This window comes from Macaca mulatta, chromosome 1 (genome assembly GCF_049350105.2).
Source record: "Macaca mulatta isolate MMU2019108-1 chromosome 1, T2T-MMU8v2.0, whole genome shotgun sequence".
NCBI lineage: Eukaryota > Metazoa > Chordata > Mammalia > Primates > Cercopithecidae > Macaca > Macaca mulatta.
In genome coordinates, this window is record NC_133406.1 from 122119198 (window position 1) to 122131386 (window position 12189).

The 12189-nt window shown below is 39.0% G+C and overlaps 1 protein-coding gene across 1 annotated transcript in view; it reads left to right on the forward strand.

The window, feature by feature from the left end:
• SPAG17 (sperm associated antigen 17) overlaps positions 1-12189 on the forward strand; it is a 219620-nt gene that overhangs the window by 24529 nt on the left and 182902 nt on the right. The window contains exons 2-3 of the mRNA XM_028829872.2: positions 9091-9231; positions 9831-9917. Coding sequence (XP_028685705.2) covers positions 9091-9231; positions 9831-9917 — 228 coding nt within the window. The remainder of the gene's footprint in view (positions 1-9090; positions 9232-9830; positions 9918-12189) is intronic.

Sequence of the window (12189 nt, forward strand, 5' to 3'; positions counted from 1 at the left end):
TATAAATGACATTTACAGTACAGGAAGGAAGATGGAAAAACAAAGCAAAAGGACTATAGTAGAGTAAGCAATGAGCTAACATTAAGTCTTGAAAATATATCTTATTTTTTAACGTGGAAGATAGTGATGCAACGTTGAAGGAACTCAAGCAAGGTCAAAGAAGGTCTCATGCTTGAGGAAGTAGTTGATGAAAGGTTGTAGCTTTTAATATATGATGATGAAAAGAGATCTCCTTTTAGGGGGGTGAGTCTCTGATTCCAGTTTTACATTTCTGGAGCAATTAGCAGGACTCCTCTTGGCTTTTCTTGGTCTCCTCTTTTAGAAGAATGTCTCTGATATGTAATATTTGTTTGAAAACCCAAAGAAGCTCGTTTCCTTTTGAGGTTTGCCTTACTTTTTATGTTCTGAAGTTCATTTTGAACCTCAGATTTTGCTCCAAGCCATAAAACTGGTTGGATTGTACTAACATAATGGAGCCGTAATTTTAGCCCACTGTTGGGGGTGGGGAGATAGTTAAGGTGTGTAGTGGCTCTGTGGTTTCTCTGTGGAGTAGAATTCCCTGCAAAGCTTTTCCATGTGGTGTTTTAATAGCTGTCTTAAAACTCTCTGATGCATGGAGCAAAACCGAATTAAGCTCATGTGCTAGATTGGTGGGATGGGCCAAGGACTCTGTGAAAAACGAAAGAAAAACAATCAAACAGCCTAAGCCAGAGGCTACACGATACAAAGAAGATCCCCAGGACATATCTAAATTCAAAATTGAAAATTACTGCAGCAGTTACCGCTTTTAACTCATTTTTGCAGAACTTTATACAGGAAATTAGAATATTTCTCTTGCATATATTAATATTTTACATTTACGTGGTGCTCAACAAATTTACAAAATGACCCTAGGTATATTCGTTCTTGAGTCCTGCAATAGTCTTTTGAAAGTTGTATTAATAGATTCATCATTTTAAATGAGAAAACTGAGTCACAAAGATAAGCGCAAGGTCATCTGGCTAAGAAATCACAGAGGCAGAATTTGACACTACCCAAACCTCTCTGCATATCTACATCAGAACTTCAATATTTTAATTAGTGATCACATTTAATATTTATGAAGACAAGAAAAACCAACCAGACTGTGTATACATGCATAGTAAAGCTGTTTCTAGACTACTGTTTTCATCAGTGAATATAAGCCATGTACAGTGTTGTCTAAACATCAAAGGAATGAGCTCTTTCTCTAATTCAAATTCTGGTGATTCAGAGGCATGACTCCTTCCAAAGTGCTGAGTGTGGCTGATAAAACGCCACATACTCAGTCAGCCCTCCCATGCTAAGCATGTGTAAAAATTCTCTTTAGTGTGTGGTTTTGGCTGCTAAGTTCAAGAAACGTTTATTGAATGCTTCTATGTGCCAGGCACATGGGTGAAGCAGGAAGTTGTCTAGGGGTCTGTTCTGGTATAATTCTAGGGGAGCCTTTTCCACTGGACCAGTCCACAGCCTAAAATACCACCATTAGCAGGACATCCCTTTGAGTTAGTCTAGGAGTCACTGAGATTCCTTTTTGAAAATGCAGATATTAAAAGAAATACTTTAAAGTGGTCCCAGCACTAAAGCCTCTGGGTGTGTGTTTGTGTGTGTGTGTGTGTATATATGTGTGTGTGTGTGTGTGTGTGTGTGTGTGTATATATATATACTCTTAAGATTTATATGTATAAATCAACTCTTAAGACTCTGAGCTGAATAGCAGGTAATACCTAGGAGGTAGTAGATTCTGGTAAGGTCTGTAATGAGCCCTGTGAAGCCAGCATATAGTGGCAGGCCAGGAAACCTGTCTTATCTGGGGAGAAGAGTGCACTAAGGCTCCCTATCAAAAATAAACTTCAATTATTTCTTTTGTTTTTATTTTAAGAACTAGCCCTGCATGACATCCATGTTTTAGGCCTGGATGCCCAAAATTGATCAGATTAATATTTGCAGTTCAACCAGCAAACGACTAATTCATTTTCATATTTTTTAAGCCAAGTAAGCAGATCCACATCTCTAATGAAAAGTAGCCTGAGGCTGCTCTCTTCCCTAGTCCTCTGTATAACCACCTGAGAGGTCATCATCTTCATAGTCAGCCAGTGCACAAATTCTAAAGCTCAGTGTCTTCTCATGTGACTCTAATTGATATTTGGTTTGTTTCTATGGTTGGTGATGGGTTCGTGTCTCTGACAGACTTGCACAGGGCACAAGATGACTTGAAGATTTCTCATGTCACACTCACATTCTCTTTCACGGCTCTGAAAAATTATTATACATACCTTTAGAATTTTAAACGTAATATATTCATGATTCTGGCCCTCTCTTCCAAGGACCCAAAATACTTTAGAAACAAGTCAATTAACATGTTTATTATTATCAAAGAGAAAAGTATTGTACAAACCCTTGTTCAAACTTATATTTGCCTTTTTGTGATGCAATCATTGATATTCTGATTAATTTTTTTTCCTTGGGTCTCCCATAAGTTCTCCACACATGAAGCAGCTTGCATGGACTAACCGTGTTTTTTCTAATGACTAACAAGAGCAGAAGCCCCCCAGAATAATATCCTTAAGGATGGCTAGGATTATTGCTAGGTGCTGTGCTGAGAAGGACTTTCTATAGATTTTCTCATTCAATCTTCACAACAATCCCAAAAGACAGGTACTGTCATTATCTTCATTTATGCATGAGGCACAGAGAAGTTAAGTAACTTGCCCAGGGGCACACAGCTGGTTTATTGAGATTCTAATCTGGGCTCAGTGAATCAAGCCCAGGCTTGTAATTATTGTGCCACAAAGATCCATGCTTCTTCAAGGGGCCACCACAGCGTGAAGGAATCTAGTCACTTGTTGGCAGGGGGTGCTTAGGGATCTCACAAGTCATTGACCCCAGTGTGCAGACGCCTGAGTGGGGAAGTAGGGAAATGATCAAGAGGAAAGGAGAGCCCTGGAGTGGTGTGCCCCTGCTCCTCCTGGTGGTCTCTATATTTGCCTTGTCACCTGCTTTTCATAGAGCCTATTTTGAAGGATAGTACTTAAAGCTAGGTCATACCTGAAGCAACATCAGCAGACTCTTAATTACAGATCTACGTAGCACATTGCTGCAGAGTGTGTCTCTGGGATAGGGGTGGGGTTTGTGTGCAATAGAGGGAGTACATCTGCTTTGCCCTCCTTAATATTTTCTCAGAGACAGCTTTGGTCTTCCCAGTGAAAATCATAACTAAGTCAGTCTTAGACATGCAGCTGTTCCTGGAATGGAAGCTGTGATATGCTGGTAAATGTTTAGTAACCTGTTCTCCAAGTGGACATCTCTGATTAGCAGTGCTTGCCATCGCCTTAGTTTGAATACTCCTACTAGCATATTTCAAATTATTAAGGCAATCTCACCGAAGAGAGTTGGGAAAAACCATGGGCAATTGGCTTCAGCACATTCCTAGACAGAGGTCAAAAGATTAGGGTGAATCAAGCAGTAGTTGCTGCAGGAGGCAGATGTCAGTTTACAGTCGTCTCCCAGATTATGGACCACGACAGCGCACACTGTGTGCTTCTTCAATCACCTCCCTTCTCTCCCCACCCCACTCTGATATTCTTCCACCATAAATCAAACTCATAAGAATTTCTAAGGCACCCTGAAAAAAGAAAGAAAAAAAGAAAGAAACCACAGAACTTGTAGCCTATAGGTAGTAGGTTGGGAAGGGAGGAGGGAGCAGGCCATCAAGATGCCTTCTGATAGGAGATGAGAAAGTAGGAAGGAGAGAGAGGGGAGGAATGGTTTATAGGCAATGCAGGTTTGGATGTGAGTCTTTGGCTTTTTTCTCCTATCTGCAGGAGCATCCTCCTTCCCCTAGCATCTAGTTGCATGTCTAGGTCACTCCTGGGAAATGTGTCTAAGCAGAGGAATGGCCTCAAGGCCCAATTCCCAAACCATTGTTACTAACCCCTGGTGTGGACCATGTTCGATCAGATATAGTGTGTTCTCTTCCTAAAGGATTCCAGGGCCATGGGCTGAATACCCTGCAGTTTCCAGACATGCTACCTTCTAGCAGTTTATGATTTGAGGGTCAAAACCCTCTCAGGATCCAAATGTAATCCCTATTGCTTTAAAATATCACCCAACAGATGTTTATGTATAGACCCCTGCTGCATTTCCCATTCACTACCAGGCACCACAAAGTACAAAAGCATAGAAAACATCATTTGTGACCTAATGAGTTTACAGTCTAGATGAGAAAACATGACAGCCACATACATGGTCCAATTCCTAAATGAGGATTACTGTAACAGTATAATCTAATTAAGTGAAACTACAGCACTTATAATAAATTGTGAGAGATATATAATTAGAGTCTATCATAATAAGTACTTGTTTAGTAAAGACAGTAAAGAGATTAGTACATAGCATGGCCATTAATAGTATTCTTGTTTATTATGTAACAACGTATACCCATTTTTAACATATATTTTCAACCTATTTTACAGTTAGAGTCACACAAATATGATTGTAGCAGCCAGTTCTATGTAATAAAAATATTTCTTCTGCTGGCCAAAAGCCCATACCAACACTCCTTGCTGATGGAGATCGAAGACTCTTTTTGAAGGAAAAACCTGGTATGAGAAAGACATTCACAAATCCCTGTCCATTTGGCAGTAAATCTACTTAACAAAAAGGTTATCATCTCAGCAGAGTATTGACATAAAGTACAGGTTTGCATATCTGTACAATGTTAACTAGCTCTTAATAAAACCTGATTTTTTGAATGTTGCATTGATTTTACCTGGGGCATTTGTACGTCTTCTCCTAATAAGGGTGCTGACCACTACTGGTTCATAGAGCTCAGACCCTGTTTAGTTCTGGGTAAAGGACTGTGAGACTGTCATCTCGAGTCGCACCCTATCATACTAGCAAAGGCAGCAGAAGAGGGCTTGCAAGTCCTGCCCTTGTCTTTCCCTAAATCAGCTGATTACTTGTGCTAATAGAGGGAAGCAATTACAATCCGATTGCCCAAAAGCCACTTTTCACTTGCTTTTGTAAAGGCTTTTGCAATTAAGAATATGAAATGCCTAAGTAAAATTTGGAGAATTTGCAATATATGAAAGAAAAACAGTTGTAAATTTACCCTGTGTCTCTGGGACAGTAGGCTTATGTAAGACAGCCAGTTTCTCTGCATTTACATGAATACTTTCTTGCCTTAGGAGACTACTATGTAAGTGTCTGGGTTAAGAAGCCCTCCTGCTAGGCCTCAAATTAGGTGAGACTGGTAAAGTAAATAAAGGGAAATGGATTGTGTCCATACATGACTTCATTCCATCCTTTGAATGGCTTTATCAATCACTACGAGGGGTGAGACTCAGCAATGATCATGTACAATACGTGCCTCCAGGTCACAGACAACTGACTTGATTTTCTAAGGTGCTTTCGATGTGACAGACCCAGACCCTCTTCCTTCACCATTGGATGTATCCAGTGTAGCTTTTCTGAAATTATTAATCTTTTCTTTCTCTCAGCTCATGCTACTAATTACACCCAAACTTCTTAAACTATCTTAAACTTAAACTTCTTAAGATAGTTTAAGAAGTTTGGGTGTAATTAGTAGTCTGTAGTGAACTGGGTTGCACACATTATACTTTCAGTGGCCCACAATGGTCAACCCTTGTTTTATCCATACTAAATTTCTTTCTCTGTCCTGTGAACTTAAATTTAAGGACTTCATTTAACTGCATATTGGGATAGGATACGGGTGGAGGGTTGTTTTCTATTGTATTTTGCCAAATCTAATCTGTGTCTGATTTTTTTTTCTAGTTTTTTATTTCTAAAAATGCCGCCAGTTGGTGGAAGTTTGGAATCTCTGGTTACCCTGAAATACTAAGAGAAACACTCAGAAATTGTATTTGCAGAGAATTGCTTATTTAATTCTTCTGTCCAATTAGACATGGGGAAATGACTTGTTCTTCATTTGTTCAATAATGCGCATTTGCTAGCATCTCACTGCCCCCTGCTGCAGCTCACAATGAGTGCATCCTTTTCTGTAGGCATTCTCAGTTTGTGTTATTACTGTCTGACTGGTCCCTGTCATGCTTACTCAGGCTCTGGCCATGTGATTAGACACTAAACTATAACTCTGACAAAGTTATGAGTCCTGTTTTGCCACATAGATCCAATTTTAAAGCACGCATTTGGTGGGCAAGAGAGCATAGATGGGAAACTGGGACAGAGCTGGACTCTTAAGACCCCTTGAAATGGGGAGACGTGGCCTAGACCCCCAGCTCTCCTAGAGAGCTCTAAACAAATCTGAACCTGCTCTCACCTGGGCGCACTGTCTCAGAGTGACTTCAGGGAGCCACAAGTTTTGGTACAGTGCCAGGACTTGGAGGAACAATGTTATGTTAAGATGTCTCCTAGAGCAAAGGAAGGAACAAGAGCATTGTGCTTGAGAGAAAGAACCTTGGGAAATTTCTTTAACCTCTTTGATCCTTTGTAAAATTATAATTTTTAAAAAAGTAATCATATCATGTTTTAAAGATTTAATCCCTAATCTTTTTTTTTTTTTTTCTTGAGACAGAGTCTCGCTGTGTCACCCAGGCTGGAGTGCAGTGATGTGATCTCAGCTCACTGCAAGCTCTGCCTCCCAGGTTCATGCCATTCTCCTGCCTCAGCATCCCAAGTAGCTGGGACTACAGGCACCTGCCACCATGCTGGACTAACTTTTTGTATTTTTTAGTAGAGATGGGGTTTCACTATGTTAGCCAGAATGGTCTTGATCTCCTGGCCTCATGATCTGCCCACCTTGGCCTCCCACACTGCTGGGATTATAGCCATGAGCCACCGCACCCAGCCTACCTAATCTATTTTTGAAGGCTCTATACACATGTATACATTTGAGATAAATCTTTGCTTGATAGTTTTATTATGGTCAAATAGTCTATTAGGTACAATTTAAGGATTATAGAAAGACATTCTGAGCCCAAAGACTTATTCCCAAAACTGTTCTGAAATGATCACAAAGTTGTAAGCCGTGTCTGTGGTCTCCATGAGGTTCTGCCAAAATGACCTTGAACAAGTCATTTAACTTTTTTGGACCTTTGTCTTTCCATCTATAAGATAATAGTGAACCTATTTTGTAGGATAACTTAGGGATTCTATGAGATAACATATGCCTGACACATGGCAGATTCACAATAATTTTAGTTCCCTCTTGCCCCTCTTCTCTTTTTTCTGATCTGAAATGATCAACACCTGCCTTGACACCAAATACTAATGGATAGATGGGTAATGAACTACAATACCCTCTTTCTCAATTGTCCCCCAAAGAGCAGAAAGACAGTCTTTTCTTGTCACCATTCACTTTCAAATATTGGCAAGGAAACTTGCAGTGGAGAGCGGGATAAGGGGGTAAAGGTGGTTATTAAAATCTTCAGTCTTGGAAGGTGTAGCCACCAGGAACTTCAAGGTATTGCCTGTCCTGTAACTGTGTGTACTTTATTGTGAAATGAAAGAGATTTTTCCCCCTTAATGATGACTACAGTTGCAGCTTTGACTGAGAAAGCAGACAAGAGAAAAAAGGCATCTAATTCAGGAAAGGTCATTTTGAGATCAAGGATATTTTTTTCTAAAGAATGCATTACACATATCATATCTACTTTTAAAAGTCAGAATGTTTAAAAAATAAATGATCAGTCTTCCCCTGGTGAATTCAGAGACACAAAGAATGTTTTCAACTCATTGTAACAGAGGAAACCACACAAAGTCACACCTACCTGCATGCATGCATGCACACACACACTTTGCAAGTCAAATATACATTTTTATGCTTTTATATGTGTTTTTTGCTTTGGTGATAGCCTTAAGAATTGGATGAGTCTTGTTAGGTAGTTAGTAGACTTCCATGGAACTAAATAAGAAGGATTTAAGGACAATTGCTTTTTGATGGTAAGAAAGAATTTACACTAAAGTATTTTCTCCCACCTATACGCTAGTTTTGTCATCAACCTGATTATAAACTGGGGAGAAACCAGAGGAACCACATAAAATTATGCATTTTATTAAATTTGTGTGACCTTTTCAAATCTTAGACATTGTTTTGGTATCCACCAGGAGACCGTTTTACTATATTTGAATCAGACCTCTAGAGAGGAGCTAGAGAGATGCTTAGGGATTGCCCTGTCCAACCCCTTTATTTTATGAATGGGGAAACTAAGGCCCAGACAGGTCACATGACTAGCGTGCCCTCCCTTACTATTCCCTCTCTTTTCTGATGTCTTTATTGTGTTTGTTGGTTTCATCTCCCCCTAAAATTGTTAGTGTTCGAAAGCAGGAATACTGATTTGCGTGAGTAGCTCTTTCCTCAGCACCTCACAGTGGGTAATGTGCGGTAATCTAGTGAGCGCCACTCTTAATCTCCCAACAGAAATTATAATTACAATAAACAAAGAGAAAAAAGTACTGAATGTAATTCTTTAGTAACTTATTTTTTATTATTATTATTTGATGTGAAATTTCATGTCCAAGTGTAATATTTTTGCCCATTTCTTGGGAGTGGAAAGGACTCACTTGTGAATTAGCAATGAGATTCTTGTGTTACATTAAGAGAAAAAGATGTGGTTCAGTTCTCATTTGGCAGCTCATCCAATATGACCCAACATTTAACAGTTTTTTTCAGCTGCTTTTATATTCCTACCACTATTTAGAGTCTTGGGATATACTAGGGAACAAAATAAAGGTTCTTGTTTTTTGAGACTACATCTTAATATATATTTGTGACATAGGAATGAACGATTGCTTTCCAACACCGGATTATTCTTGGACAACAGTTTAGTGAAAGTGTCGTTTTTAAAAATCGTCTTCCTCAAAATAAAAGGACTAGTTTCTCAAGAAAATTGTCTTGGTCAAGTTGCATGAAATTTGGCACAACACTGCCGCCTTGCGGCTACTTCAATCAGGGAACCACATACATTACAAGGTCACCTCTGTCTTGCAAGTAAGATTTACAGGAAAATTATTGTTTCTCAGTGGAAATATTTGACACTAAATGACCTATTCAGGAATCTTTAAAATCTAATTCCATCTGATTTTTAATAGAACGATTGGAAGGCCTCCATTGCTTTTGTGGTTGGGAACCAGATTGAAGATGATCTTCTCGTCCAAGCCCTTACCCTGGCTGTCCAGGTCCCTCAGCGTAAACTCTTCAGTATGGTATCCTGGCAAGACATTTTCCAGCAGGTACCTGTCCCTTCCTACCTCAAAACCCCCTGAAGACTTTTTTACTTAAAATAAAAGAATAGAATTATAAAATAAACTATCTTATTCTTGGACTGTTTTGTAAATTTTGATGGATTATTGTAAGTAACTATTTAGCCAGAATAAATTTGAGTTGTTCAATCTGGAAGAATTTATTTTTGTTTATTAATTTTGTTAATTCAATATTAATTTATCTGTCAAAGATTTCTGAGGTCATATCAGGCACCATGCTAGGTTCTGTGAGAAAATATTTAATTCAAGTTAAATAATTATAAAAGACTAGACTATTTAAGATTCCAGGGAGGCACATGACTAATTATAAAATGAAGGCTACAGAGAATCATAACTGTCAGAGGTCAGAGGAGAGCAATAATATAGAAAAGATCTGTCAGATGGCACATACCCATACAATTACTGACAGCTTACAAAGTGACTATAAATATTTTACCTAATTAATGGGTACCTCTTTCTTGCTGGTTTTCCCAACCCTTCAGATCACCTAGATATTTGAAAGTTACATATATCTAAATATTCTTCAAATAAGGCTTTTTTCATCATAAGTACATTTAATTTTCTTACAGATTAATGAAATAAATACACTTGTTGGATCTGCTTCATCTAAAAAGGCAAAAAAACCTGTAGGTGGTAATGTTCCTTTATATTATGAGGTAAGTGAAAGTGTTTATAGAAGAGATTTTTGTGTTTTTAGAAAAAAGAATTGAAGTAATAATGTGATAGCCATTTTTAAATTTCATTCCTTGAAAATAAATGCCTGCTCCTCATTGGAGATATTTGTTCCTGACGGTGAACACAAAAAAAGTCTGCCTCCTTTTAAAATTTTGAAATTTCAAAATTTCCCTTTACAAATACAATTTCCTAGATTGTTGATACCATCATTGCATCTAATTGACATAAATGAAAAATATAAATCAGAAACATCTATACACCCAATATGCTGGGTCATGATGATTGCTGAGTATGTGATAGCATTAAAGAGAGTCATATGATCAGTATATTACAAAACGTTAGTTTCTCGGAAAAAAAATGTAAAAATGCACCAGAAAGTGTTTCTTGTATCAGACAGAGGCACAGCTGGAATGATTTTCCATCAGTTTGTGAATTTGGTGCACGGTTTACATCCCACTTTAATCGATATGAAAATAATGATACTCTTCGGATTAATGGTCTGTTCCATTTCCAACAGCTGCTTAGTATAAAGTCTGGCTTGGCTGACCCAGTGGGCTTGTGCAAAGGACGTAGGACTCATTCTCCGTATGAGGGGATTTCCTCTCACCCTGCCTTGTTAATATCTAACTTACAACTTTCAAGAAACTATAAAAATCCAGTGATTAATTAGAATATCACTTAAAATTTGTCAGGCACTGTTTTATGGCGCAGCTGACCTAAAACATAAAGAGTTTTGGATCTTTCTAAGATGAACTTATTTGCACTTTATTTCAGTGATGACTAATAAAGTTTTTATGTGTCTCAGGTCTTGGGTGATTACATATGGTCTATTTAGTATTGCTTGAGTACTATCTGAACAAGTTTCATTGGATTTATTCACAATAGACAGTGCTGTGAATTTTATAGCATTAACTCTTGCTACACTGCGCTCACCATCACAGCAAAGTTATCTGCGCTGTTGCAGTCAAATAATATACTTTGTCTCTTTTTTATAATGTTCCAAATGTGTGTGCTCCACTTGAAACATTATGTGATACGTGGATTTAAAATATTGGAATTTTTCTTCTGAGTGGCTATAGAAATCCATATCCAATTCTCAGGCCTGGGATCAATTAACCCCCCAAAAGATTCTTTCTTCTTCACAGATACTCAGTAAAAATCAGAAATGATAGCAGGCCAGTTTTGATGTCTAGGCTGGACAGGCATTCTGACTTGGATGTGGGATAGCACAAGATTACAAACCCAGAGTTAAGTCAGAAAGCCATTTCTCTTCAATATGTGCTGCAACTCTTGGTTGCATATTCTTCACTCAGGGGAGATCCATTTCACATCTGGCTCTATCACATTCTTCCAGTGGAGTGTTTGGGCAATAAGCCTCCTACACTCGCTCACATACCCTCTTCTGAATGGTTCCAGAAGAAAAGAGAAGGTGGGTGGAGTGCCATGGAGACGGAACCTGAGGTGCAGCATTCATTCATTAATGCCAGTCACTGAAGCAAAAATAATAAAGACCATAAAACAAATTCAGGCTCGTTGTCAGCATCAGCCAAGGACAGGTTGCACATCTGGAGAAGAGGGGTATATTTCCCATCTCAGTTCCTTCACACTTAGGACCTGCTCAAGCACTCTGCTACCTGGTACTTCATCCCAAGTGAATTGAAAAGTCACTGGCAACGCCTGCAGAGCTGCATGGAGTTGTGAGTGGTGGCCATGGAATAGGCCCAGAAAGTCTCTTGGGACTTCTGGACCTTTGAGACATGTGGACAGTGTGCTCATGAATCTATTTCTGTGTAGAATCTTGCATGGTCTGTAGCAACTAGTGAGAGGTGAAGCTGGCTGGGCTTCTGGGTGGGGTGGGGACTTGGAGAACTTTTCTGTCTAGCTGAAAGATTGTAAATGCATCAGTCAGTGCTCTGTGTTTAGCTAGAGGATTGTAAATGTACCAATCAGCATTCTGTAAAAATGGACCAATCAGCACTCTGTAAAGTGGACCAATCAGTGCTCTGTAAAATGGACCAATCAGCAGGATGTGGGTGGGGCCAAATAAGGGAATAAAAGCTGGCCGGCGACCTGAGACAGTAGCTCTCAGTGCGTTGGTGTACTCCTAAATGCTGCAGAAGCTGTGTTATTTTGCTCTTCATAATAAAACTTGCTGATGGTCACTGTTTGGGTCTGCACCAACTTTAAGAGGTGTAACACTCAGGCAGAGGTCTGCAACTTCATTCTTTGAAGTCAGCAAGACCAAGAACCCAC